Genomic DNA, 25,850 nt, shown 5'->3' on the forward strand with positions numbered 1-25,850 from the left:
AGACCTCTTTATATTTCATCTTTATACCAATATTAAAATTACGTACTGATCATTTGACGCAACATTACATTTCTTTCTTGACAACTCAGGAGCTCAACTTCTACAAACATTTTATTCAACATTTTACTGCTATTGAGAAGTACAGAACACTGCATGATTTCTGTACTTGCTTCTCGGAGAAGCAAGACAACAGCACCAGGCAACAGAAGTTTATTATTAAACCGACATCGAAGCTTTCAGGGATTAAGGAAAGCTACAAATCTTATTTTTCTAGCAAATCCAAAAACAGTGAATCCAAAAAAGGTCCCCTAGTATCCTTTAAAAATAAAAATAAGAAACAGTTCTAGTATCTGCAGCAATCGACAAGCAGGTAAAGTAATACTACAAGACGACATAGTTATATCCACTAGTGCAACGTGATTTAATCCTTACAGAGGTCCCTAAAACGTCAGAGCTGGACAACCTCACACGTTCTACACAGAACAGACAAGACGAGGTGCAGGCTCTGTGACCTTATAATGGCACACACACAACTGGCCCCATGCTTCCATAACTTCACTCTGCCTCCCGCTTTTTTCAGCCCAACCCCTCCAAACATGGGTCTCGGTCGGTCCCCTTAAGCCACAATGGAGGGAATACACTAGGCTAAGCAAATATTCCCTCAGGATTTCATGGCAAAGCCCTTTCAACCAAAGAAAGGATCGCGACTGAGGAGAAAAATAACAAGGTTTGCTTGAGGAGAGGTCTGTTGAGAGAGGTTACAGTCGGTGGTGGGAGAGAAGCCAAAGTCTGTGACGGTGTCTAGAGGGGCTGACACCACATCTACCGGGAGTAAGAACACCGTGACAGCGGCTATCCGAAAGCCGTGATGGCTAGGGTTAGCGCTAGTCGGCTTGGTGAAGAGCGAGCTGGGAGAGGGTCTACTAAGAAGGGTAGGGCGAGGGGCAGATGGGAGACGCAATGGGTTAGGGGGCGGTCGAGACTTTGCCTGAGAACTGTAATCAGGTCAGCCCAAGGGAGGATGTAACGGAGTCTGGAAGCTCCATTAAGAGTCCTAAGGGACTCTGAGGGGTACTAATGGGGTCTGCTGGGTTGGGGGGACCGTGACAGAATCTCCGGGGAGGCTGGAGGACCGGAATGGTGCCCGGCCAATGGAAGATACGGGGGGTGGGTCTACTGGGGATCCGGGGCCGTGATCTGGTGTTTGGGAGACTCGGCGCAGACCCGCTCGCGGGGCGTCTCCGCTGGGACGGGGCGGGGCGGCCCGACCGGAGCCAAATAGCAAGGCTGAGACGTGGGCCAGGACGGGCTGCAGGGCCGCTGGGCACTTAGGCGGGTCTTACCTCGGGCTCCGCCGCGGTGGCCACCGCAGCCCCCTCCTCTTCGACGGAAGCTGCCTTCCACCCTCCGCCCCAGGGTCGGACCGGAGGTGGCAGAAGAGGCCGAGGCCACCGAGGGTCGGACGGTGCCGGGAGGGTGGGCCCAGCAGCCTCAGGGTCCGGGCGAGCTGCCGCGGCGCATCCCCCGCCCTGTCAGAGAGACTCCGCCCGGCCTGGGCAGGCACATCCCCCGCCGCACCCCGCCCAGAGAGCACGCGTTGGACCGCCGCCTCAACCGCTGCCAGCGGCCGCCTCTGCCGGTGCAACTACTGCCTCTGCCGCCGCCTCTCGCGGTCCTGGCTGTCCTGTACTCTCTCAACAGCCACAGCCAACCGCCGCCACGTCCCTTGTCCGCTTCGGTCGCGCGCCCCCGACCCCGCGCACACGGCCCCGCCCCGCGCGACTCCACGGCTGCAGGCGAGCAGGCGCGCGCGCACTTACCTCCCACGCCCCCTACTGCCAGCACGGGTCGGCCCCGCCCTGTCCCGCCCCCGCACGTGACGCCACTGGAGAGTACAGCGTGCGCTTGCGCGGACACGCCCCATCTCCTACGCCCCAGGCTGGCCCGCCCAAATTTTTCTTCCTCACCTTACGGCAGAGCAGGGAACTCAGCTTTAGATTCTCCCTGTACTGGAGAGGGATGTCGCAAGGTTGGGGAAGAAACCTCTGAGTTTGCGACCGTAGCTGTCGCTTTCCGGCCAATACAGAGGTGCCTGAAGGCTGGTTGGGGTGGTGAGGCCCGAGGCAGGTAAGAAGCCTCCTCCCCACCTCGGTTTGTCTCAGTTTGTCCCGGCAGTGGATCGCTCTCCCACCTACTCAGATTCTGGCGTATCCGTGCTCCCTCCCGATTCTGGACCTGGATTCTCAGCGCCGCCGGTCATAGCCCCCGCCCCTTTTCAAACACGCACGCTCTCTCCACCCACTGCCCCCCTCCATTGTCCCCGCCCCGACCTCCGTTTCCAAGTCTTCGTTTCCATTCATTCCTCAGACTTTTTTACTGAGTGGTTTCCATGCCTTGGGTTCCAGAATGTCAGAGGCGAGTGAAAGTCTCAGCTTTTTGAAGTGCTTTTATATAGGAGACCGTGAGAGAATCCGCAGTGGTAGTACAATAAAGTGACAATAGAGAAAAATGCACGGGATGCTGCCTGCGCACAGAAGAGGGGTCCCAGGTTGTGTAGGAGGAAAACGTGAGGAAGCCCTTTCCAGGGTGACTTTCGGGTCACTTTTAGAGGACTGTGTTAAAAGACTAGTAATCCAGTACCTGGTCAAAGAAATAAGAAAGGAGGTAAAAGTAGAGAGAATAACGGGCGCAAATGCATGTGATAGTGGTGGTCTGAAAGAGTCAAAAAAGAAGTAAAATAAACCTGGTGGAAACCGTACTTGTGTAGACTTCCCTTTAAAGAAGCATCGTTATAAACTGAGAGAAATGAGGAACGAGAATATGGCCCTCAGGAATGTTTTCTGTTTAGGTAGAAGACTCAAAAGCGTACCATGAAACCGAGAAGTGGCTTCTTCGAGGGTTAGGGAGGCTAATTTATAAGATCAAGATCACTAGTGGAACGCAACCTTGTATGTGCATTTGAATCACCTGGGAAACTTTTTGTTAAATAAAACCAATACTGTTGCCCCACTCTAGACCAATTAAATTCTGGGTTGTGCCAGGTGTCATTACTGTTTTAAAGCTCCACAGGTGACTCTAATGCTAAAGATTGAGACTCACTAAACTAGAGAGAAGGAAGTTGAGACAGTTGGCTCTGTAACATTAAGATGGAGGTCATTTAGCCGGGCGCGGTGGCTCACGCCTGTAATCCCAGCACTTTGGGAGGCCGAGGCGGGTGAATCACGAGGTCAAGAGATCGAGACCATCCAGGCCAACATGGTGAAACCCCGTCTATACTAAATATACAAAAAATTAGCCGGGCGTGGTAGCGGGCGCCTGTAGTCCCATCTACTCGGGAGGCTGAGGCAGGAGAATGGCATGAACCCGGAAGGCGGAGCTTGCAGTGTGAGCCAAGATCGCGCCACTGCACTCCAGCCTGGGTGACAGAGCGAGACTCCGTCCCCCCCCCAAAAAAAAAAAAAAAAGATGGAGGTCATTTAACTACAGAGAGGCTTGGAGATGGAATGAGAAACTTGAGCGGCGTTATGTTTGGAATAACTGGTCTGGGAAATGGGAGAAGGAGCCACTCTTGCCTTTCTCTTCAGCACTGTTCATTCCTCAGTGTTTATCAGGTCCAAATTAGTTACTTGTCTCTTTGCTCTCCCGTTCCCTTCCGTCCAGGATTGGTCAGCTGTTGTCTCCAGCCTTACAGCTCAAAGGCCATCCCCACTTCTGTCCCCAAAATGATCAGAGCTAAGCCAATTTATGAGATGTAGGGACCAACATCCAGAGCTAAGCCAATTTATGAGATGCAAAGACCAACATCCACTCTCATAGAGCTTACTACATACAGTGCCTTGCCAATTTAGAATCTTTTTCTGTTATTTATCATTTAAGTTAGTAATGAGATATAAAGATATTTAAAATACAGCTCAATTAGGATCGAAAATTACCGTATTAGGGAAAGCAGGCGTTTAAACAAAGAATTCACTTAGCAGGCAGAGAAGCTGTATGAGGTAAAGACCAAGACAGTGTATGGCTGCTATCTATTAACTAGGGTTAATCCAAAAACCTGTCTATCAGACCCAGATAAGAACGAGTTATTGTTGTCTAGTATGGCTAGAGCATAGTATGGAGAGTAGAGGTGGGACACAGATGAAGATGATAAAGTGGGTGTGAACAGATTATGAGGAGCCTTGAATTCCATGGTGAAGAGTTTAGATTATATTACTAGAAGTAATTAATAAATACAAAAAAGATTCTTAACCTCTTTTACCCAGTGGACCTCGTTGGCAGTCCAGCTTATAGACTCAGTCTCAGAAAAATGTTCTTAAATGTATAAAATAGAATACATAGTAATATAAAGGAAACTAATTTTGTTAAGTTTTTAAAATATTAAAACAAATGTGTGATATATATGCACTTTATGCATTAAATAAAATCTGGCAGCAGGTCTAATTATATAATTTCTAAGTAGTGATGACTATAAATTATATTTTGAAATGCCTGCAGCAACTTTAATGTGATGTGAAAATATCAGATTTCTATTGGTAAAAAAGAGAGTGCTAATATTGTAGTTTATGGTCCACACTTATTGAAGAAATGCTAAATTTCAGCTACTGATTATTGAAAACAAAGATGCAATTGTTTTCCCAGTCTAAGTTCATAGAACCCTGATATTCTAGCCACATCCTGGTCTATGGATCCTAAGTTTAAAAATATCTCAGTATAATGGTTTTAAGCAAGAGCATGACATCAAATCTGTGTTTCAGAAAAATGATGAAGCAGTGTTCACTTCCCAACCTCTCTGCTGGGATGAGAAGCTGGCTGTTTTCTTCTGTGTCTCCTTTACCTCTGGGGCAGCAACCAGTACTATCCCACTGTTTCCTAATAACCAGGGCCTGCAGAGGGACTGAGCTTGTGGATGTATATGTCTGTGAGAGCAATACCAGAAAATAAATAAGGAAAGGTAGATTGGGGCTATTTTTGTGGAAATCATTGAATGCCAGGCTGTAATTTGTTGTTACTTTGGTAGACAATGGAGGGTTGTTAAAATTTTTGGAGTAGAATAATGTGATTAGAGTTCTGTTTGAAAATCTAGAATAATGTGCAGGTTAGATTATCAAAAGAGAAGATAGGAATGAAGAGACTAGAACAATAAGTTAACTAGTTTTTGAAAAACGGAATCTTGGGCCAGGTGCAGTGGCTCAGGCCTGTAATCCCAGCACTTGGGGAGGCTGAGGCAGGAGAATCACTTGAGCCCAGGAGTTCAAGACCAGCCTGGGCAACAAAGTGAGACCGTGTCTCTCCAAAAAAAAAAAAAAGAAAATTAGCCAGACATAGTGGTGCCTGCCTGTGGTCCCATCTACACGGGAGACTGAAGCAGGAGGATTACATGAGCCCAGGAGGTCGAGGCTGCAGTGTTCATGCCACTGCACTCCAGCCTGAGTGACAGAGAGCCTGTCTCCAGAAAAAATCTTGAGGTGATCTCTAGAGTCTGCTAAATTCCTTTATTTCCACAATGTGCTGAACAGTCTAGAGTAACATACATTGGAATAAATGGCATACCTTTCAACAGGAATATATACCCTAGTGTGGGAGTCAGTTAACTTTATGTGGTCGAGAGGCTAGCCCAGTCTTTTGTATTATAAATGATATTGTTAGTACTTTAATAAAGCAATGGCCTTACCATAAGTTCACAGATCTTGCCAAGGCCTTCCTCAGTCAAATTCCATCTATACCTGTGAGTCCTACATTTCTGACTTTTAAAAGTCAGAACTCCTCTCTTTTTGCCAATTCCTTAAACTTCTTGGATGGAAAAGAAGTTTAGTTTAAACACGTTAGCGAAAGAATGGAAAGTCCTCAAGGCCCAGGCAACCCATCTCCTTTGAAACTGATCAATACCAGACTATAAAAACTTACTGCTCAAATCCAGCTAGTACCCAAAGTATGTACTTTTTAAATGTATTCTAAAAAAATTGAATTTGGGGTTTAGGTATTACTGATCCAAACGAGCCCTATAAAATTAACTTCCAGAACTAGGTTCTCAGAGAGGCCACCATTACCACCTTCTTCAACATGACTAGCCTATATTGACTTTCTGTCCATCAAATAATTGGAGGCCATTTGGGTGGTGATATGAAAAATCAAGTTTATGCAGAATTTGAGGTTCAGCTATCTGACACCTTTTACGGGAGGAGGAGGAGTGGGTCTATCTGAAATCAGAAATAATACTTTTATGAGGCTTTTTAATAATTTTTATTACTTACAGGAAATTTCTGAAAGTTCCTTTCTCTGGCTCCCAATTAAATGGCTTACTCCACAATCAACTTATAAAAGCACTGGATCATTGTCTTGATCCCAAAAAATTTGTCCCAACTATAGTTACTATTTTGAGCATCTCTATTATTGTTTGAAAACCTTAGGCTTGCTTTCCCTGATGGCCAATGAATAAAACTCTCAAAGTCGTGTGATTCATTACTCATTCATTCATTAGATATTTATTGAACCTCTACTATGTGCCAGGCACATTTTTGAAACCCACTAATGAGCAATTTGTAATGACAATTTACCTCTTAACTATCTATGAAAAAAATAACTTGCCAGGATTTGAAATCCTCAGAACAAATGAGATTAAAAGATCATAGCTTTTTTTATGTTCTTTCAAATAGTGTGTTTGCATAGAGCTGCCATGTGCTGACCACAGTGATTATCTGTGAAATGAGGTAAATCATGGCTTTAGCTTAACCACTCCTTATCAGACTTTGTTACCACATGTACTAAAATAAAGTTCTGTCTACACCTTTATAAAATATTATCTTACACAGACATCTTATTAATTCTAATGGCCTCTCCACACCTGACCCTCACTCCTAGTCATTTCAAAGTTTGCAATTGTGTAAAGTCATTTCTCAGAAAATTTGAAGCAAAACAAAGTCACCACAAGAAAAACTTGGTATACACCAGCTTTATATTGAGGACAAAAACTGTGACACAATTACAAATGGAACTTTTTTTTTTTTTTGTGATGGAGTTTTGCCCTTGTTCCCCAGGCTGGAGTGCAGTGGCGTGCTCTTGGCTCACCACAACCGCCACCTCCTGGGTTCAAGCGATTCTCCTGCCTCAGCCTCCCGAGTAGCTAGGATTACAGTTGTACACTACCACGCCTGGCTAATTTTGTATTTTTAGGAGAGATGGGGTTTCTCCATGTTGGTCAGGCTGATCTAGAACTCCCGACCTCAGGTGATCCACCCGCCTTGGCCTCCCAAAGTGCTGGGATTACAGGCATGAGCCACTGCACCCAGCCTACACATGGAACTCTTGAGGTAGAAATGGTAGACCAGGAATAAAATTATTTTCATGGTCAATGACATCTTAGCCATTGATAGCTGTGCCTAGTTACAGAGCAATAAATGGAGAGCCTTGGTGTTAGATGAAATCCTAAAAGGTCACCTGTTTTATCTCCTTGGCCCCAGACAGAATAAAGTGGAATTTATAGCAATAGAGTTACCAAGCATCATCATCACACCAAGTAGGTTTTGTACTTTGAGAGCTGAATTTCTCTCTGAAATATTGATGTTACAGGAATGTTTTTTAAATTCATAGCTCATTTATAAAATTGAGAATATTTCTTACATTTATAACAGTGTTGTGTTTTCCTGAGTTTTTCAAGATATGTTTCACTTCTGTATTTTGCTCACTCAGGAAAAATATTGATTTATTAAAACTCTAGTTTGTCAGGCACTGAAGTTAGAAGGATGAGTAAAATCTAATCTGTGTACTCAAGAGGGTTATATAATAAATCTTGATGGTCATTCTTACGTGCCACATTATACAGATCTCCAGATGGCTTAGGCTTAGTTTTAAAAGGAAACGTTTAATTGGGGGGAAATTGAAACCCCAAAAAAAAGCCATGAACTTCCTTCCTGAAAATATTTTTGCCATAAAAAGCATATTTGGTCTTCGATGTGATTCTTTTTGTGAAAGTGCAAGTTGAATCAGACATTAGAAGTTGGACATAATCTTCTAATTTTAGTAAACATCAAATTATTTTTAAATATTTGTGTTTGAACATTTATGGAAAAGAGATTAGATTTACCTGTTTTATCCAGAGGACAGAAGTAAGACTCAGAAGTTGAAAAAATGGAAATAGTTTATGTCATTGTAAGAGTGGGAACTGGTACATCTTTTCTTCCTCTTCAATATGGAAATCACTGTATTTACTAATTATGTGTTCATTATTAAAAGAAGGGGAAAAATTAAAGCACAATATCAAAAGGTAGAAGGAAAAAGGCAAAAAAGTATTAATCCTATTTCTTAAAATGATATTTACACTTGATGGATATCGTTCTTGATTATTTTTCTGTATATTTTTATCATATACAGATGTTTATATCAAAGCATATTATGAACATTTTTCTGTTAATAAATTTGTATTGATAATATTATATTTAATGGCTGAAAACTATTCCATCGTGTGGAAACCCTGTTGTTTAATTTACCAGTCCTTTTTTGAACTCCAGATTGTTTCCAGTTTTTCTGTTATAAATACTGCCATGGTGACTATCTTGTTGAATTTTTGCACACATTGTTAATGTTTTCCTTAAGATAAATTTCTGAAAGTATAATACCTACATATATAAATTTCTTAAGAATTCCAATATGATGGCAAGTTACCCTTGAAAAAGCTTGCCATGTATGACAGTCCTATCAAAATGAGGCATCATTTACTCATTTCCCATAATCTCTCAGCAATGCTAATTATTATTAGTTTTCTTCATCTTTGCTAACTTGACAGGTAAAAAAATGAAATTTTATTTTAACTTGCATTTATTTGATTAGTACTCTGATGTCCAGTGTCTTTTCATGTGTTTATTGACTAGTCATGTAAGTGTATTAACTAATATTTTCTAACAATTTTTTTAACTGTTTAACATTTAAATTTGTATTCTATCTAAAATATAATTTGATGTAAGGTATGAGGTAAAACTCTTTACTTTTTTAATCAAATAATTAACAAGTTGTGCCAATGCTACTTATTAAAAAATCCAGCAAGCATATCCCATACTTCAATATACAGATAATAAAGTACTGATAGATATTCCTCCAAAAAAAAGAAAGAGGATTTCATGGTCAAATAAGTTTGGGAAAAGATCATACCAAAAAAAGTTAAAATTTTTTATCGCCAAACTCTCGTTATCCTCTAGTGTGTGTGTGTGCATTAGGAGTTAGCATTTCCTAATTTAATTAACCATGTAATCTTTTTTCTTTTTTATTTATTTATTTTTTTTTTTTTTTGAGATGGAGTCTCACTGTGTCGTCCAGGCTGTAGTGCAGTGGGGTGATCTTGGCTCACTGCAACCTCTGCCTCCCGGGTTCAAGCAATTCTCCTGCCTCTACCTCCCAAGTAACTGAGATTACAAGCAGGCACCACCATGTCCAACTTGTTTTGTATTTTCAGTAGAGATGGGGTTTTGCCATATTGGCCAGGCTGGTCTCAAGCTCCTGACCTCAGGTGATCTGCCTGCCTTAGCCTCCCAAACTGCTGGGATTACCGGTGTGAGCTATTTTTTTTAACCATGTAATCTCACTTCATAGGTATTTCAGGAAATACCTATGAAAGCCTGTGGAACTGAGCTGTCCAGTATACTAGCACTAGCCACATGTGGCTATTTACATTTTAGTTAATTAAAATTACTGAATTCTTCAGTCACAGTGACCATATTTCAAGAACTCAATAGCCACAAGGGGCTAGTGGCTATTGTATTGAACATTTTGCAGATAAAAGAAAATTTCCGGGCCAGGCACAGTGGCTCATGCCTGTAATCCCAGCACGTTGAGAGGCCAAGGTGGGTGGATCACAAGGTCAGGAATTCAAGACCAGCCTGGCCAAGCTGGTGAAACCCTGTCTCTACTAACAAACTACAAAAATTAGCCAGGTGCAGTGGCAGTTGCCTGTAATCCCAGCTACTCGGGAGGCTGAAGCAGGAGAATCGCTTGAACCCAGGCAGCAGAAGTTGCAGTGAGCCGAGATTGCGCCACTACACTCCAGCCTGGGCGACGGAGTGAGACTTCATCTCAAAAAATAAAAAAGGAAAATTTCCGTCACAAGAAGTGCTATTGGATAGCACTGCTATGGGAACATAATGTTCAGTGGAACACGTGAACATGCTGAAAACACTGGAATAATCCATAATTTCTCCTGATTTGTCAGGCAAACATGATTACTACTACACTATGAGAACAGACTCTCTCATTGATTTGTATCATATTTAAAATTTCTAATCTACATATGATTTTTTTATTCTATTGATTTATCTATTTCTGCTCCAATACCACACCCCTAGTTTTAAGTCAAGGTTCTGCACCTTTCTCCCTGAGAGCAGAAATGAAGAATTCTTGCATGGAGTAGGAAATTAGATTAGAAGTGATAGTAAAGGCGCTTTCACTTCCGAGACTCTAAATGTAAACATTTCTCTGCCGAACTTGATTTATATAATGTTGAGCTGTATACTCAATTATTTATTCATTTATTCTACAATTATTTATTGAGTACCTGCCTGGCAAGCACTGTTTTAGGTCCTGGGGTTAAAATGGTAAACCAGGCAGACAAGGCCCCTTGTCGTCTTATTTTCATAGAGCTTACATTCTTGTTTTGGAGAGGGAAAGAGAAGAGGCAGGGGGAGGAAAAAAGAATATGAACCAATAAACAAATAAATTGAAAAACTATCACATAGTCATCAGTGCTATTCAAGGAATTGAAATTAGAGTGATAGTAACTGGTGGCCTCTTTGTTTTGGCTGCCCTGAGACCTGTGTGACTTAGTGGCATTTAAACTAAGATCTGTCCAGAGAAGGAGCTAACTACTAGAAGGTCCAGGCACAGCTAGTACCACCCTCAGGAGGGAAAAAGCTTGGTGTATTTGAGGAGTAAAAGGAAAGTCTTTGTGGCTGGGGCTTACTGGGCAAGCAGGGAAATAATAGGAGATAAGGTTGGAGAAATAGCTGAAGCCACATTTTCATGTAGGGTTTTGTAAACTAGGGTAGGGAATTTTCATTTTTTTCGGAGTATGATAGCTACTAGAGACTCCTAAGCAGGGAACAGACCTGGCCTAATTTAAATTTTTAAACAACTATTTTGATGGAGAATTTATTGGCACGGTCAGTAGTGGAAATAGGAGACCTGTTAGGCTAGGTCAAGAAAGAAATGGTGATGGATTTGACTAAGGTGATAGTAGTGAAGATGGAAAGCATTGGACAGATTTAGAACATTTAGGCTATAGAATCAACAGGACTTGTTGTCAATTGGATGTGAAGTGTGAAGACAATAGAAAACTCTGGGATGAGCCTGGGCAACATAGTGAGACCCTGCCTCTATAAAAAAAAAAAAGTTAATTAGCCAGACATGGTGGTATGCACCTATAGTGCATATAGCTACTTGGAAAGCCAAGGTGGGAGGATCACTTGAGCCCATCAGTTAAAGGCTGCAGTGAGCTATGACTGCGCCACTGCTCTCCATCCTGGGCAACAGAGTGAGACGTTTTCAAAGAAAGAGAGAGGGAAAGGGCAGAGGGGAGAGGGGGAGGGGAGGGGAAGAAGAAAAAAACAGAGAGAGAGGAGAGAGAGAGAAAGAAAAAAGCTAACTCTTGGATGATGTCTGTAATCCATTATATAGTACCAGGTTCAATTTTCAGTCTGATTATGGCAGGCAAAATTGGGACACATAAGACACCAATAAATATATTTTAACCAAATGAATAAATTTGCTTTAATAAATGTTTCTCTCCTGTACACATTTAAGCTGCTAAAGCATAAACTTGTGCTCATTCCTTTATTATTAGGGAATCTGGTTCCTAAGAATTTGAGGTTTATGTCATAAACACATTAGCTATGAGTAATTGTTAGACTGTTCCCCTGAAGTATCCAAGCCAACAGAGACTGAATGAAACAGAAAAAATTGCCTGCCACAGTTGCAAAAGTTCTATGAGACTCTCATATTTTATTTTTAAATTTCATGCTGATTTTGCATTTTATGCCCAAGTTTATGTTAATAATTAAAATATTTTTAGTTGCTGATTTAAATGTTTTAAGTCAATGATTAAGTTGTTTAGCTCTTTCCCCTAAAGTTGGTCAAATTAAAGCTCTAGGAAGATGCCCTGTGATTAACTTGTGTTTGTTTCTTGGACTTTCTTTGTTGCTATCTGCTGGCACATGGGCATGTACCCATTTAGAGAAGCATAGATGCATCTCTGAGCATTTGTAGTTTGGTGCAACTTAAAATCGTAGCCAAAGGGAGTGAGGAAGGCAATTGCATTTAAAAACAACTCACTTTTATAATCTGCACTTACTTTGTAATGTTTTTAAAAAACATACTGAATGAGGCTGTTTCTCTCTTTTTATTTTTTTAAGGAACACTTACTGAATAATTAGAAAAAAATGAGTAAAGGTCACAATTCTGGAATAGTATGTTTTCAGTAAAACAGATTTATCTGGAGTACTACTTAAGTCAATAGCCAACAGGCTTATTTTCCCTGAAGTTTTGAGAATTGCTGTATGCCATATAAAATCCTTATTAATTTAAAACTCTAATACATATTTTAATCCCATAAAATAAATACTTATACATCTATAAAATAGACAATTACCATTAATATCCATTGTAAATTAGTATTTTTAAGCATTTCCATTCATTAAAAATCCAGATTGAGTCCGGGTGAGGTAGCTCACGCCTATCATCCCAGCACTTTGGGAGGGCTAGACAGGAGGATCACTGGAGCCCAGGAGTTCAAGACTGCCTGGGCAGCATAATGAGACCTCACTCTACAAATTTTTTTTTTTTTTGAGACAGTTTCGCTGTTGTTGCCCAGGCTGGAGTGCAATGGTGCCATTTCGGCTCACCGCAGCCTCCGCCTCCTGGGTTCAAGCGATTCTCCTGCCTCAGCCTCCCAAGTAGCTGGGATTACAGGCATGCGCCACCATGCCCAGCTAATTTTGTATTTTTTTTTTTTTTAGTAGAGACTGGGTTTCTCCATGTTGGTCAGGCTGGTGTCAAACTCCTGACCTCAGGTGATCCGCCCACCTTGGCCTCCCAAAGTGCTGGGATTACAGGCGTGAGCCACTGCGTCTGGCCACATTTTTTTTTTTTAATTAGCCAGGCGTAGTGGCAGGCACCTGTGGTCCCAGCTACTTAGGAGGCTAAGGCAGGAGAATCACTTGAGCCCAGGAGGTTGAGGCTGCAGTGGCCATGATTGCACCACTGCACTCCAGCCTGGGTGACAGAGAGTGAGACCCAGTCTCAAAAAGAGAAAAAAAAAATCCAGACTGAAACAGCAGTAACACCTCCAGTTAAAAGTTAATCTGGCCAGGCGCCATAGCTTTTACAATTCTAATAAAGCACTGGGGATATTTATTAAACTATCTTAAAGGCAGTTTCCAGATAGATTAACGTTTTTTTTTTCTTTTGAGATGGCATTTCGCTCTTCTTGCTCAGGTTGGAGTGCAATGGCGCGATCTCAGCTCACTGCAACCTCCGCCTCCCAGGTTCAAGCAATTCTCCTGCCTCAGCCTCCCGAGTAGCTGCAATTACAGGCATGCGCCACCATGCCCAGCTAATTTTGTATTTTTGATAGAAACAGGGTTTCTCCATGTTGGTCAGGCCGGTCTCGAACTCCCGACCTCAGGTGATCCGCCTGCCTCGGCCTCCCAAAGTGCTGGGATTACAGGTGTGAGCCACTGCACCCGGCAGGATTTTTATAAACAGGATGACAGAATTTAAAAATTGGCAGAGATGACAGCTTAGAATTATAGAATATAGAGCTAGTGGAAACTTAGAAAAGAGCTAGTGGAAACTTAGACATCAGAATAACTTGGAAATATCTTTAAAATGCAGAAGCCCAGATCCTATCCCAGGTGTATGCTCTTTAAAATCCCCACAGATAGGTGGGCATGGTGGTGCATACCTATAGTCCCAGCTACTCAAGAGGCTGAGGCAGAAGGATGGCCTTGAGCCCAAGAGTTCAAGGATGCAGTGAGCTATAATTACACCACTGCACTCCAGCATGGGCGACACAGCAAGACCTCATCTCTTAAAATAATTATTTTAAATCTCATAGATGATTCTAATATGCTTCCCTGGCTAGAACCACGGTTTACCTGGTCCGGACCACTCAGTTTACAGATGATGAAGCTGAAATTCATAGGTTAAGTGACTTCCAGAGTCAAACAACTGGTTAATGGTAGATCTGAACTGAATCCCAGGTCTGACTCCCAAACTAATATTTTTTCTACTGAACCAGCAGCTTCTTCCCTTGTATCAGCAGGCCATCAGAATGGCTCCTATTGAATTGTGAATTTTCCTTTCAAGTTGGTTTTTATTACTTTTTATTTAATTACTTTGTTTTTTTATAACAAATATTCAAGTAGTATGCATCTTAAAGATTTTAGGATTAATATGAAGAAGTAATCTCCTCCTTCTATTAAAATTAAACCTTCGTTAAGGAAGTGTTCTACACTTATGAATTCAATATTAGCTTCATTTAGTTACAGAATTTGGAAGATACAATAAACTAACCCCTGTAATGACAGGGTTTGTGTATACTGACAACACATTAACATCATTGCTTCACTCAGATTGAGAGAACAATTTTCCCTGGACTTAGCATTCTCTCTCCTTATGCCAAAGATAAAGCACAAGAGCAGAGTCATGCCATGGCTAGTTCCATCTTTGATAACTTTGTGGCTTTATATAAAGAAACAAGTGCTTTATTTTCAAGAAATCTTTGGGGTCCATTATTGCCACCTCAAATATAGGGAACAGGGAAGGAAACTAAGTTTTTTTGAGAGCCTACTGTAGATCAGACAAGGTGCTGAGTGTTTTCACTCATGTTTTTAATTCGTGTAACAACCTGTGATTATGTTATTACTACCTCATCTTACAGATGAGGAAAATGAGGCCCAGAAAGAGGATGAATAACTTGCCCATGATCACTTAAATAGTAAGCAGCAAGGTCAGAGCCTAGACCCAAGACTTCCTAGCCCCAAAACATAGAACTATATGTTTGGTAAGATTTTACAAATAGAATTATAAGGAGGTCATTGGCTCCCCAGTTGACTCACCTTTCTTGCCCTTCCCCTAGTCTTGCTTACCATCCACCAAGACCAAGTAGACAGATCTTTTAACTCTGAATGAATTTACTATTAACAGCAGAACAATAAAGGATAACAGGCAAAGCATAAAACCAAAGAATAAGGATGTTACAAAGAATACAGAAATCTTAAGTGGCCTTATTTCTTTTTTTCCCGTAATCTAAATTTTCTGACTTCCCTTTAAAAATATTTCATTCATCTGGCAAACATTTATTGCACTTCAGATATGCCAGGCACAGTGCTCACTATATAGAAAAGAAATATTCCTAAATGATTATAGATGGCTCTTGGTTTTTTGCTAGGTCGCCTTCCATCTCCTTTTCTCCCACCCTATTGATAATGTTATTATCATCTTCTCACTCACCCCCAACTGAAACCTTCAGACCATTTCATAATTCTTTTTTTTTTTTTTTTGAAACAGAGTCTCACTCTGTCCCCCAGGCTGGAGGGTAGTGGCGAGGTCTCGGCTCATTGCAACCTCTGCCTCCCAGCCTCATAATTCTTTTTTATCTACCCTCCTCTGATCACTTACTGAGTCTTATTGATTCTCTGTCTACAATATCTATTCCTCTACATTCATACTATCATTTCTCCTGCTTTAGGTCATTACCTCCTACCTTCACTTGCAATAAAAATCTAATTGGGCTGGGCACGGTGGCTCATGCCTGTAATCCCAGCACTTTGGGAGGGCAAGGCGGGCGGATCACCTGAGGTCAGGAATTCGAGATCAGCCTGGCCAACATGGTGAAACCCTGTCTCTACTAAAAATACAAAAATTAGCCAGGCATGGTGCCAGGCACCTGTAATCCCAGCTACTCGGGAGGCTGAGACAGGAGAATTGCTTGAACCCGGGAGGCAGAGGTTGCAGTGAGCCAAGGTTGCGCCACTGCACCCCAGCCTGGGCAACAGAGTGAGACTCACCTCAAAAAAAAAGAAAAAAATATCTAATTGATCTCTGCTTTCAGTTTTTCCCCCTACCAATCAGTTCTACATATTATAGCAGAATTATCTTCCCAAAGCATTGACCTGTCCATTAATGGCTCCCACTTCCTCCAGTATAAATTTCAAACTCCTTCACTGGAATTCAGTCTGTCACCACTTAGCTTCTAAGAATCCTCTAATATTTGCCTGCACCCCTACTACTCCCACTTCATTCTAGCATGCTAGACTATTCAGGATTCTCTCCACATTTGAAAGCACTTTCTTTGCCTCTCTGTCTTCCACATGCATCCAACTCCACCTGCCCTTCAAGAGCCCACTTTTATGCCACTTTCCTCAAAGCCATTTCTGATCTGAGCACTCATTCCTTTTCATCCTGTTAGCCAGGAATGATTATTCTCTCTTGTGAATTCCCATACATTCTGTTTGTGCCTCTTATGGATTTCTTATCTCATTAACTAGAAGCCACCTTATACATCTTTGTATCTCCCATAGCACCTAATATTAGGTGCTCAGTAGGTATTTATTGACTAAAATAATGTATATGCAGTATGTGTTCATTATACCAAAATAGGTTTAAGCTCAGTAAGGGTAGAAACTATTTCATTCTCATTCTATATTGCCACCCCCGACACAAAGGAGAACACTCAGTAAACATTTGTTAAATGAAATACATTACAGTTATCAGTCATTGGGTTATAAATTTCCTAATGCCATAATAGATACCTAGAAACACTTTGTCTTTTTTTGTTTATTTGTTTTTGGGGTTTTGTTTTTTTGGATGGAGTTTCGCTCTGTCACCCAGGCTGGAGTGCAGTGGCGCTATCTAGGCTCACTGCAACCTCTGCCACCTGGGTTCAAGCCGTTCTTGTGCCTCAGTCTCCCTAGTAGCTGGGACTACAGGCACCCACCATGCCCAGCTAATTTTTTGTATTTTAGTAGAGACGGAGTTTCACCATGTTACCCGGGCTGGTCTCGAACTCCTAAGCTCAGGCAATTTGCCTGCCTTGGCCTTATGTTGTATTTTAAAATCCTAGTTATGTATGTTTCTTTATTTTATATTGACAAATACCACATGATAAAGGTCATGTATTCTTATTCTCACTTTAAGCTGGGCACGGTGGCTCACACCTGTAATCCTAGCATTTTGTGGGGCAGAGGCAGGAGGATAACTTGAGCTCAGGAGTTTGAAACCAGCCTAGGCAACAAAGTGAGACCCTGTCTCTACAAAAATGTAAAAATTAGCCAGGCATGGTGGTACGCACCTGCAGTCCTAGCTACTCTGGAGGCAGAAGCAGGAAACTTGCTTGAACCTAGGAGTTTGAGGCTGCTCTGAGCTATGATTGCACCACTGTGCTTCAGCCTGAGCAACAGAGCAAAACCCTGTCTTTAATATAAAAATAAAAAATACTGCCTTTTGGCCCAAAATGCCATCTTCCAGTAATTCGCCAAAATGACTAACACAAAGGGAAAGAGGAGAGGTATGCAATATATGTTCTCTAGGCCTTGGAAAAAACATGGAGTTGTTCCTTTGGCCACATATATGCGAATCTATAAGAAACATGATATCGTAGACATCAAGGGAATGGATACTGTTCAAAAAGGAATGCCCCAGAAGTGTTACCATGGCAAAACTGGAAGAGTTTACAGTGATACCCAGCATGATGTTGGCATTGTTATAAACAAACAGGGGCAAGATTCTTGCCAAGAGAATTAACGTGCATATTGAGCGCATTAAGCACTCTGAGAACAGAGATAGCTTCCTGAAATCGTGAAGGAAAATGATCAGAAAAAGAAGGAAGCCAAAGAGAAAGGTGCCTGGGTTCACCTGAAGCACCCACCCAGAGAAGCACACTTTTTTGTTTGTTTTTTGTTTGTTTTTGAGACAGAGTCTCGCTCTGTCGCCCAGGCTGGAGTGCAATGGTGCAATCTCAGCTCACTGCAACCTCTGCCTCCCGCGTTCAAGTGATTCTCCTGCCTCAGCCTCCCGAGTAGTTGGGATTACAGGCACCCACCACCACGCCCGGCTAATTTTTGTATTTTTAGTAGAGACGAGGTTTCGCCATGTTGGTCAGGCTGGTCTCGAACTCCTGGCCTCAAGTGATCCGCCCACCTCATCCTCCCCAAAGTACTGGGATTACAGGTGTGAGCCACCATGCCCAGCCTCAGAGAAGCACACTTTGTGAGAAATAATAGAAAGAAGCCTGGGCTGCTGGTAGGTGTTAAAAAAAAAAACTCTGGACTATAAAAAATAAAAATAGAAAATATTTTCACATTACAGAAAAGGAAAGTGAGAGTTAAGGAAATTTAGTAATTTATTTATGATCACACAGCCAATGAGTAACAGAATTGAATCTAAAATTTAAGTCTTCAAATACGAAGTTTAGAGTTATTTTTGGCAAAGGGTGGGTTTGGCTAAAGGCTAGTTGAGTTCTATTTGCATTAGAATTTTTGGAGTTAAACTTGCTGTCATGCTGTATGGAACAGAATTAAGGCCTTGATTAACATTTTGTCTATGTGCTTGGTATTTTAAAAATCAAACAGAGAAAACACAAAAACTATTTCTGAAGAAAATCTCAGCCCAGCTTGTGGACATTCCCTTCAAGGTGAGAGATGACTGACTGTTGAGGCAGTCTTCTTGTAGGTTCCTTTCCCTAGTTGGGTTGGTGTTGAAGACTGGGTGTGATTTCAGCAGGCAGTGTAGAGAGTAGGTCTCCGGGTTTTTGCCAAGCTATATGACCTGGCACTCACAATTATGCAGTGTTTATTGAAGACATGGGAGACAGATGCTGTAGCCAGGGAGCAGTCATTCTGCCTTTATATTCATAAACTCTTACATCAAGTCACATCGACAAGCTGATTACCTAAACTCTGTCAAATTGCTTTCGTTTGATTGATCTGTGCCCATTTGCTATAAGGCTAGATAGTAAAGATTATTATAGGAAACAATCCTGTCTGTTTCATCTGTTGTAAGGATACTGTGAGGCACTATTTGTTATGATGCACCATGTCTTTTATGAAAATCTCTTGAGAAAAAACTATCGGACCATAATACAAAGAATTATTTTACCTCTCCTGAGCAATTGCTTTGTTTTTGTCTTATGGACATTGTGAATGTTTACCTTTGTCTGGTCAGATGCCAAAAAGCTTAGAGCCAAATTTGTGGCCCACCCATAACAAATGTGTTCTGTGCCTCATTAACTTCATTCTTGGCTCCAGTTTGTCTCTCCACTAGTCTTTTTTTCTTAAGAAGATCCTAATTCATGCCGTCTTATTATATATTTTTTCTTTTTTCTCATAAGCAGCCTTATGTTGTTTCTCAAGTAGTCAGATTATGACATACTGTGTCTACATAAAACCATGTTGGATGCCCCTTCATTTACTTTGGCTTTTTTTTCTTGAGGGGTGTATTGACTTTTCATATAGGTTTTTGCAGCGTTTTGTTACACGAAAATGGTTATATCACAAAATTATTGCTTAATAGTGTAGACAAGTGGTAAAGTAACTGGCCTAATGGTCAGAATTGATTAAATTGATGTCATAATTCTAGACTTGTCTTTTACAGCATTATTACTATTTTCTTATAATATGCTTTGTTTTGCACTCTCAATCTGCATGTGACAGTTTATTGCTGTGTGATTTTCAGAAATATTGTCGTGCTGCCAGGTCAGTGCATAACAGCTAACTCTCTGTTAACTCTGTTGAGTCTGTTAGGCTCAAATATTCTACACCCATCAGGCTTGTCTCACTTTGGGTGGTCACAAGCATATTAATTTCATCACACAACTTGTCTTGCTTCTCCTCTAAATTAGTCATTCTTTTATTTAGCCAAGATAATGTGAATGGATATTTGTTTTCAAACCTCATTTTCTTTGATTGGTTTGGAGCTTTATCTGGATTGTCTGATTATCTTACTAATGTCATCTAATTGATCAATATTATTGTACAACTTCTTAAACTCTTTTAGTACTTCCAAGTAAAATTATTTGGTCTTCTCTACAACTCTCTAGGGTATGTAAGGTGGGTATATGCCTTTTTTACAGATGGCATACAAAAATGATTAAATGATTTTATATGCCATCTGTAAAAAAGGCGTATACCTTTTTAGAAAAACAAGGACAAAGTCATTTAAATGACTGCTCAAGATGATACCAGCAAATCAGTGGTAAAACTAGGACTAGACCCAGGTTTCCAGAATCTTATTCCATACTACCTTTTAAAAGAAGTCAAAAGAAGTTCTAAGTTATATTGTAAACATTACTTCATCTTTATCATACCCCTTGAGGCTAAAGCTATGAAACAGGCAAACACATGTTATATCACTCATGCTCATAGCAGGGCAGAATCAGGAATGAATTTCATTTGTATTAGTCTCATGATTCTCTGTTTTTAAAATTACAGTTCCTTTTAACTACTACCGTAATCACTGTCACATTCCATTATGGAAGGAGGAAGCAATATTTTATCTTATCTTTTGAAAATTAATGTTGAGGCCAGGCGCAGTGGCTCACGTCTGTAATCCCTGCACTTTGGGAGGCCGAGGTGGGTGGATCACGAGGTCAGGAGATCAAGACCATCCTGGCTAACACAGTGAAACCCCGTCTCTACTAAAAATACAAAGAATTAGCCGGGTGTTGTGGCGGGCGCCTGTAGTCCCAGCTACTTGGGAGGCTGAAGCAGGAGAATGGCGTGAACCCGGGAGGCGGAGCTTGCAGTGAGCCAGGATCGCGCCACTGTACTCCAGCCTGGGTGACAGTGCGAGACTCCATCTCAAAAAAAAAAAGAAAAAGAAAATTAATGTTGAAATGGAAAGTATTTCCCTTGGAAATTAGTAACTTTTTTCTTTAGATTATTTGAATTCATCTTTAATATAAAAATAATTTGTTATCATTATGCATATTCATTAAGGAGCCAAATAATACAGTTAATGGTATGGTGTTTGGTAAAACATTAGCTATAATTTTAATCAATCTCTGTGCTTCAAGAGGATATTTAAAATTCATGCTTACTATGTATATGGCAAGTTTCCGGTTCTCATTCTAACTAATCGTTTACATGTAGCACATAAGCTAGAATTTCTTATAGTTACAGTTGACCTTTGAACAACACAGGGGCTAGGAGTGCCAACCCCGTATGCTGTCAAAATTATAGGTAAAACTTTTTTTTTTTTTTGAGATGGAGTCTTGCTCTGTTGCCCAGGCTGGAGCGCAGTAGCATGATCTCAGCTCACTGCAACCTCCGCCTTCCAGGTTCAAGCAATTCTCCCACCTCAGCCTCTTGAGTAGCTGGGATTACAGGCATGCCCCACCATGCCCGGTTAATTTTTGTATTTTTAGTAGAGACGGGGTTTCACCATGTTGGCCAGGCTGGTCTCAAACTCCTGACCTCAAGTGATCTGCCCACGTTGGCCTCCCAAAGTGCTGGGATTTCAGGCATGAGCCACAGCACCCAGCCTAGGTGTAGGATTTGACTCCCTAAAAACTTAAATACGCCAGGTGCGGTGGCTCACACCTGTACTTCCAGCACTTTGGGAGGCTGAGGCGGGCGGATCACGAGGTCAGGAATTTGAGACCAGCCTGGCTGATGTGGCGAAACCCTGTCTCTACTAAAAATACAAAAAAAATTAGCCAGGCGTGGTGGCACATGCCTGTAATCCCAGCTACTCGGGAGGCTGAGTCAGAAGAATCACTTCAACCCAGGAGGCAGAGGTTGCAGTGAGCTGAGATCGTGCCACTGCACTCCAACCTGGGCGACAGAGTGCGACTCCGTCTCAAAAAAAAACAAAAAACAAAAAAAACTTTACTAGCAGCCTGCTGTTGACCAGAAGCCTTACCAATAACATAGCCAATTAACACGTTTTGTAAATGTGTTATATACTGCATTCTTACAATAAAGTAAGCTACGGGAAAATATTAAGAAAATCATAAAGAAAAGAAAATATATTTACTATTCATTAAGTGGAAATGGATCGTCATAAAGGTCTTCATCCTCCTCATCATCATGTTGAGTAGGCTGAAGAGGAGGAGGAAAAGGAGCAATTGGTCTTGCTGTCTCAGGGGTGGCAGAGGCAGAAGAAAATCCATGTGTAAGTAGATCTGCACAGATCAAACCCACCTTGTGCAAGGGTCAACTGTGTATTTTTTTTACCACAACCCTATAAAAGTAACTATTATTTTCCAGCCGCATTTTACAGTCAGGTATTTATTGACAGTAATATTGTCTTCTGGCTCTTGTTCAGCTTCTGGAATTTCTGAGCAGCCCTCGTCAGTATAAGATGGACCCCGTAGTCTTGAGTTACATGGACAGTCTACTGCGGCAATCAGATGTCTCACTATTGGATCCGCCAAGCTGGCTCAATGACCATATTATTGGGTTTGCGTTTGAGTACTTTGCCAACAGTCAGTTTCATGACTGCTCTGATCATGTCAGTTTCATCAGCCCTGAAGTCACCCAGTTCATCAAGTGCACTAGCAACCCAGCAGAGATCGCCATGTTCCTTGAACCACTGGACCTCCCCCACAAGAGAGTTGTATTTTTAGCCATCAATGATAACTCCAACCAGGCAGCTGGAGGAACCCACTGGAGTTTATTGGTCTACCTCCAAGATAAAAATAGCTTTTTTCATTATGATTCCCATAGCAGGAGCAACTCAGTTCACGCAAAGCAGGTAGCAGAGAAACTGGAGGCTTTCTTAGGCAGAAAAGGAGACAAACTGGCCTTTGTGGAAGAGGAAGCCCCTGCCCAACAAAACAGCTATGACTGTGGGATGTACGTGATATGTAACACTGAGGCCTTGTGTCAGAACTTCTTTAGGCAACAGACAGAATCACTGCTGCAGCTACTCACCCCTGCATACATCACAAAGAAGAGGGGAGAATGGAAAGATCTCATTGCCACACTTGCTAAAAAGTAGCTATTGAAGTATATTTGCAACTTTTGAAGGCTTCTCTTTCTGCCCTTCCCCATTTGTTGGATGGCTGCAATCTCAGTGCCTGAGGGAAGATGCCTAGTAGAGGAAAGCTTAATACTATTTTTCCTGAAAGAATATCATCCTCTGCGTTATCCCCATGGAACGTTTCACTTTAACCCTGACTGGAGAGCAATATGTTCTGTGAAAATATCTTGAAATTGTACACCAAAACCTTACAACCAACTTATTTGAACATTTATTACATACAAGGTTTAAGTAAGACTTTTCTTATTGGTATATAATTAATTTCCTTTGGTCTCCCTTACCCACATTGGCTTATTCTGGAGGAAAAGCAGTGATCCATAAAACAAATCAAGAATATATTAAATCTAGAGAAATGCAGAGAAGAAAACTATAAAACAGAACCAAAAACTTGTTGCACAGCCTACATAATTAAGAGATCAACTGGCTGGAAGCAGATCAAGGCCTAACTTCATTCAAGACCTAAATATTATGAGACTCAGTTATTCGGTTTTATGTGATATCTCTTCCATTCACCATGCACAGGCTTTTCCAGCTATCTGTATAATGTTTGCAAATATTTGATAAAGATGATGTTACCCTATCTTCCTCCATCTGATTCCTGGAATGCTTGAAGAAAGGGGAAGTCTTGAGTAACCTCATTAAAATTAATGTCTGGTGGACCTCTCAGTTTACTCACTGATTGGGTAGACTTGCTACTCTGGATTAATAACTGCTTTTCTCTGCCTTGTCTATTAGCCATGCACACACTTCCTCCTTATATCCAAAGTTCTTTGGTTCTAAAATTCATAGTTGATACCTTCCCAAGGTTACCTGTTGTTTCAGATAAACATTTGTGCTTCCTGATAGTTACAGGTTTTCCTCTCTGTCCTTAATTCTGGTAGAATTGTTTTTAGTTATGTCATGGTAATTCAGGATGATTTTTGTATCTGAAACTTAACAGACTTAGAGTTGGTTTGTTTTTTAAATATAAAGGAATAAAAGCGACCTTTCTCAGCCCTTTTACTTAATTAAAAATGCAGGGAATGTAATTTGTAAAATGTGAAACCAAGAGTAAAACGAAGTACTATCCCTCCAGAAGCACTGATGTGTTTCAGTTGTTTCAAATAGTAAACAACCAGATGACATGTTAGGTACACACATTAATTCTATTCCTAACGAGAATTAGATTGCAAGGCCTATGAGACTTGAAAACCAAAGATGAGCTTCAGCCATGAAACTTATTTCAGCTACCTCCCCAGCCTAACCCTGCCCCCAGCCCTCATGGCCCAAAATAACCTCACCACACAGCGACCACAGAGAAAGTGACTTGGTTCCTTTTAGCCAAGAAGGGAAAACACAGTAAGGGTAAATAAGTACAGGTTACATAGCAGTCCTGAGTGAGCAGGAGCTGAAACTAAAAGAGAAAGCTATCAAAAAAAGTTTCCATTTCAAGTTGGTACATTTTGGATAAAAACCAATCCTAATGGAAGATGGGGCTAGGAAAAAGATTAGGAACTGGCAGTCATCCATAGAGGTGAAATACAGAGGGAGGGACAGCAAGAGAAGTGACAAAGGTCGCTGATAGGCCACAAGTGTAGATAAAGATAAGAAAACAATGTTATTTCAGTGACTGTTGACTTAGGCAGCTAATCTAGACTATTAAAGTCAGATCCTCTCTGGGAAAAGTTATCTTTCTGACAATGCAAAGTATGTTTATTTAAATATCAGAGTATCTTCAATCTGAGAGTTAAAGCATATGAGAGCAATCTTTCCTAATTCCCTACGATTCATCTTATAAGTAAATTTTTAAACTAAACTAGTCTTTTAAATATATATAGAAAAATATATATACACACATGTATAGACATACATATATATATATAATCTATATATATATATATAATGCATTTTCCAAATGCATTAGCCTGATTGGACTGTGCCACAGATTAGTGTCCTCCCATAAAATTTTGAGTATGTCATTTTTAAATGTTAGCATTATAAATTGCAGGAGAATTTAAGAATTGACTTGTATTTCACTGGATACTATAGTACCCGGTAAGTTACACACCTGCTTGACCACATACCATTCATGTTACATGACACAAAATAGGAAAAAATCTTTTGCTGGTATTGCATTCCCTTTTCTCTTAGAGTCAAAAGGATCTGTTCTGCAAAATTAATCAAAATATTCAAAAGGAAAGCAGGTTTTTCAAAACTGGGCTAAGCAATTATCAAACTGAACTAACCTGCTTTCAGATATCCTGTTGTATTGCCTGGTAAGTATACTCACACTTGTCCAACCCGTGTCTCAATATGGAATTCAGAAAAGTTACCATATATAAACCCAGCTATAAATGGTTGTAGAAAATATAAGTATCAGTGGGTTTCCTATGTAATAGTGTTTAAAACACAAATATTTCAACCATTTGGCCAGGTATAGTTGAAGTTCACAAGCACTGGTCCTAACTAGATCAGATAAAGTGGATTATGTTTCTGATATGTACCTAATTATTTTGAATATACTATAATTTTACTATATCCATATTGACCATATGTTTTAATAACACATTCCATTGAAATGACAAAGTAGAATTTCTCAGTTACATGGGGCAGGCCAGGCACAATGGCTCATGCCTGCAATCCCAGGACTTTGGGAGGCCAAGGCAGGCAGATCACCTGAGGTCAGGAGTTCAAGACCAGCCTGGCCAACATGGCAAAACCCCGTCTCTACTAAAAATACAAAAATTAGCTGGGCATGGTAGGCGGGCGCCTGTAATCCCAGCTAGTCAGCAGGCTGAGGCAGGAGAATCGCTTGAACCTGGGAGGCGGAGGTTGCAGTGAGCTGAGATTGTGCC

At 41.1% G+C, this 25,850-nt stretch overlaps 2 protein-coding genes across 18 annotated transcripts in view; one reads left to right on the forward strand and one right to left on the reverse strand.

The window, feature by feature from the left end:
- Positions 1–6,347, reverse strand: part of MYO9A (myosin IXA) — a 311,747-nt gene extending 305,400 nt beyond the window's left edge. For 11 of the 14 annotated variants that reach the window (XM_063716709.1, XM_063716708.1, XM_063716707.1 and 8 more), the window contains exon 1: positions 1,344–1,547. The gene's annotated coding sequence lies outside the window, so the exon portion shown is untranslated. Of the gene's footprint in view, positions 1–1,343; positions 1,548–1,820; positions 1,888–1,967 lie in introns of those variants that run through there. The other 3 variants (XM_024232451.3, XM_024232449.3, XM_054532836.2) reach the window with 3 other exon arrangements.
- Positions 529–24,009, forward strand: SENP8 (SUMO peptidase family member, NEDD8 specific). 4 transcript variants are annotated; one of them, XM_054532842.2, is made up of 3 exons: positions 546–727; positions 18,606–18,667; positions 22,300–24,009. In XM_054532842.2, the coding sequence occupies exon 3, from the start codon at positions 22,336–22,338 to the stop codon at positions 22,972–22,974; it is 639 nt and encodes a 212-aa protein (XP_054388817.1). In that variant the 5' UTR covers positions 546–727; positions 18,606–18,667; positions 22,300–22,335; the 3' UTR covers positions 22,975–24,009. The 4 variants fall into 4 exon arrangements, with proteins under 4 accessions (XP_054388815.1, XP_054388817.1, XP_054388816.1 ...); XM_054532840.2 differs by lacking the exon at positions 18,606–18,667 and having other exon boundaries at positions 529–727; XM_054532841.2 differs by lacking the exons at positions 546–727; positions 18,606–18,667 and adding an exon at positions 826–932.
- Positions 24,010–25,850: the final 1,841 nt, after the last annotated feature.

The sequence above is a fragment of the Pongo abelii genome, chromosome 16, assembly GCF_028885655.2.
Source record: "Pongo abelii isolate AG06213 chromosome 16, NHGRI_mPonAbe1-v2.0_pri, whole genome shotgun sequence".
In the NCBI taxonomy this organism is placed as follows: Eukaryota; Metazoa; Chordata; class Mammalia; order Primates; family Hominidae; genus Pongo; species Pongo abelii.

Excerpts from the sequence above, each read along its gene's own strand:
- SENP8 (XM_054532840.2), top strand. The coding sequence starts at position 22,336 with ATGGACCCCGTAGTCTTGAGTTACATGGACAGTCTACTGCGGCAATCA.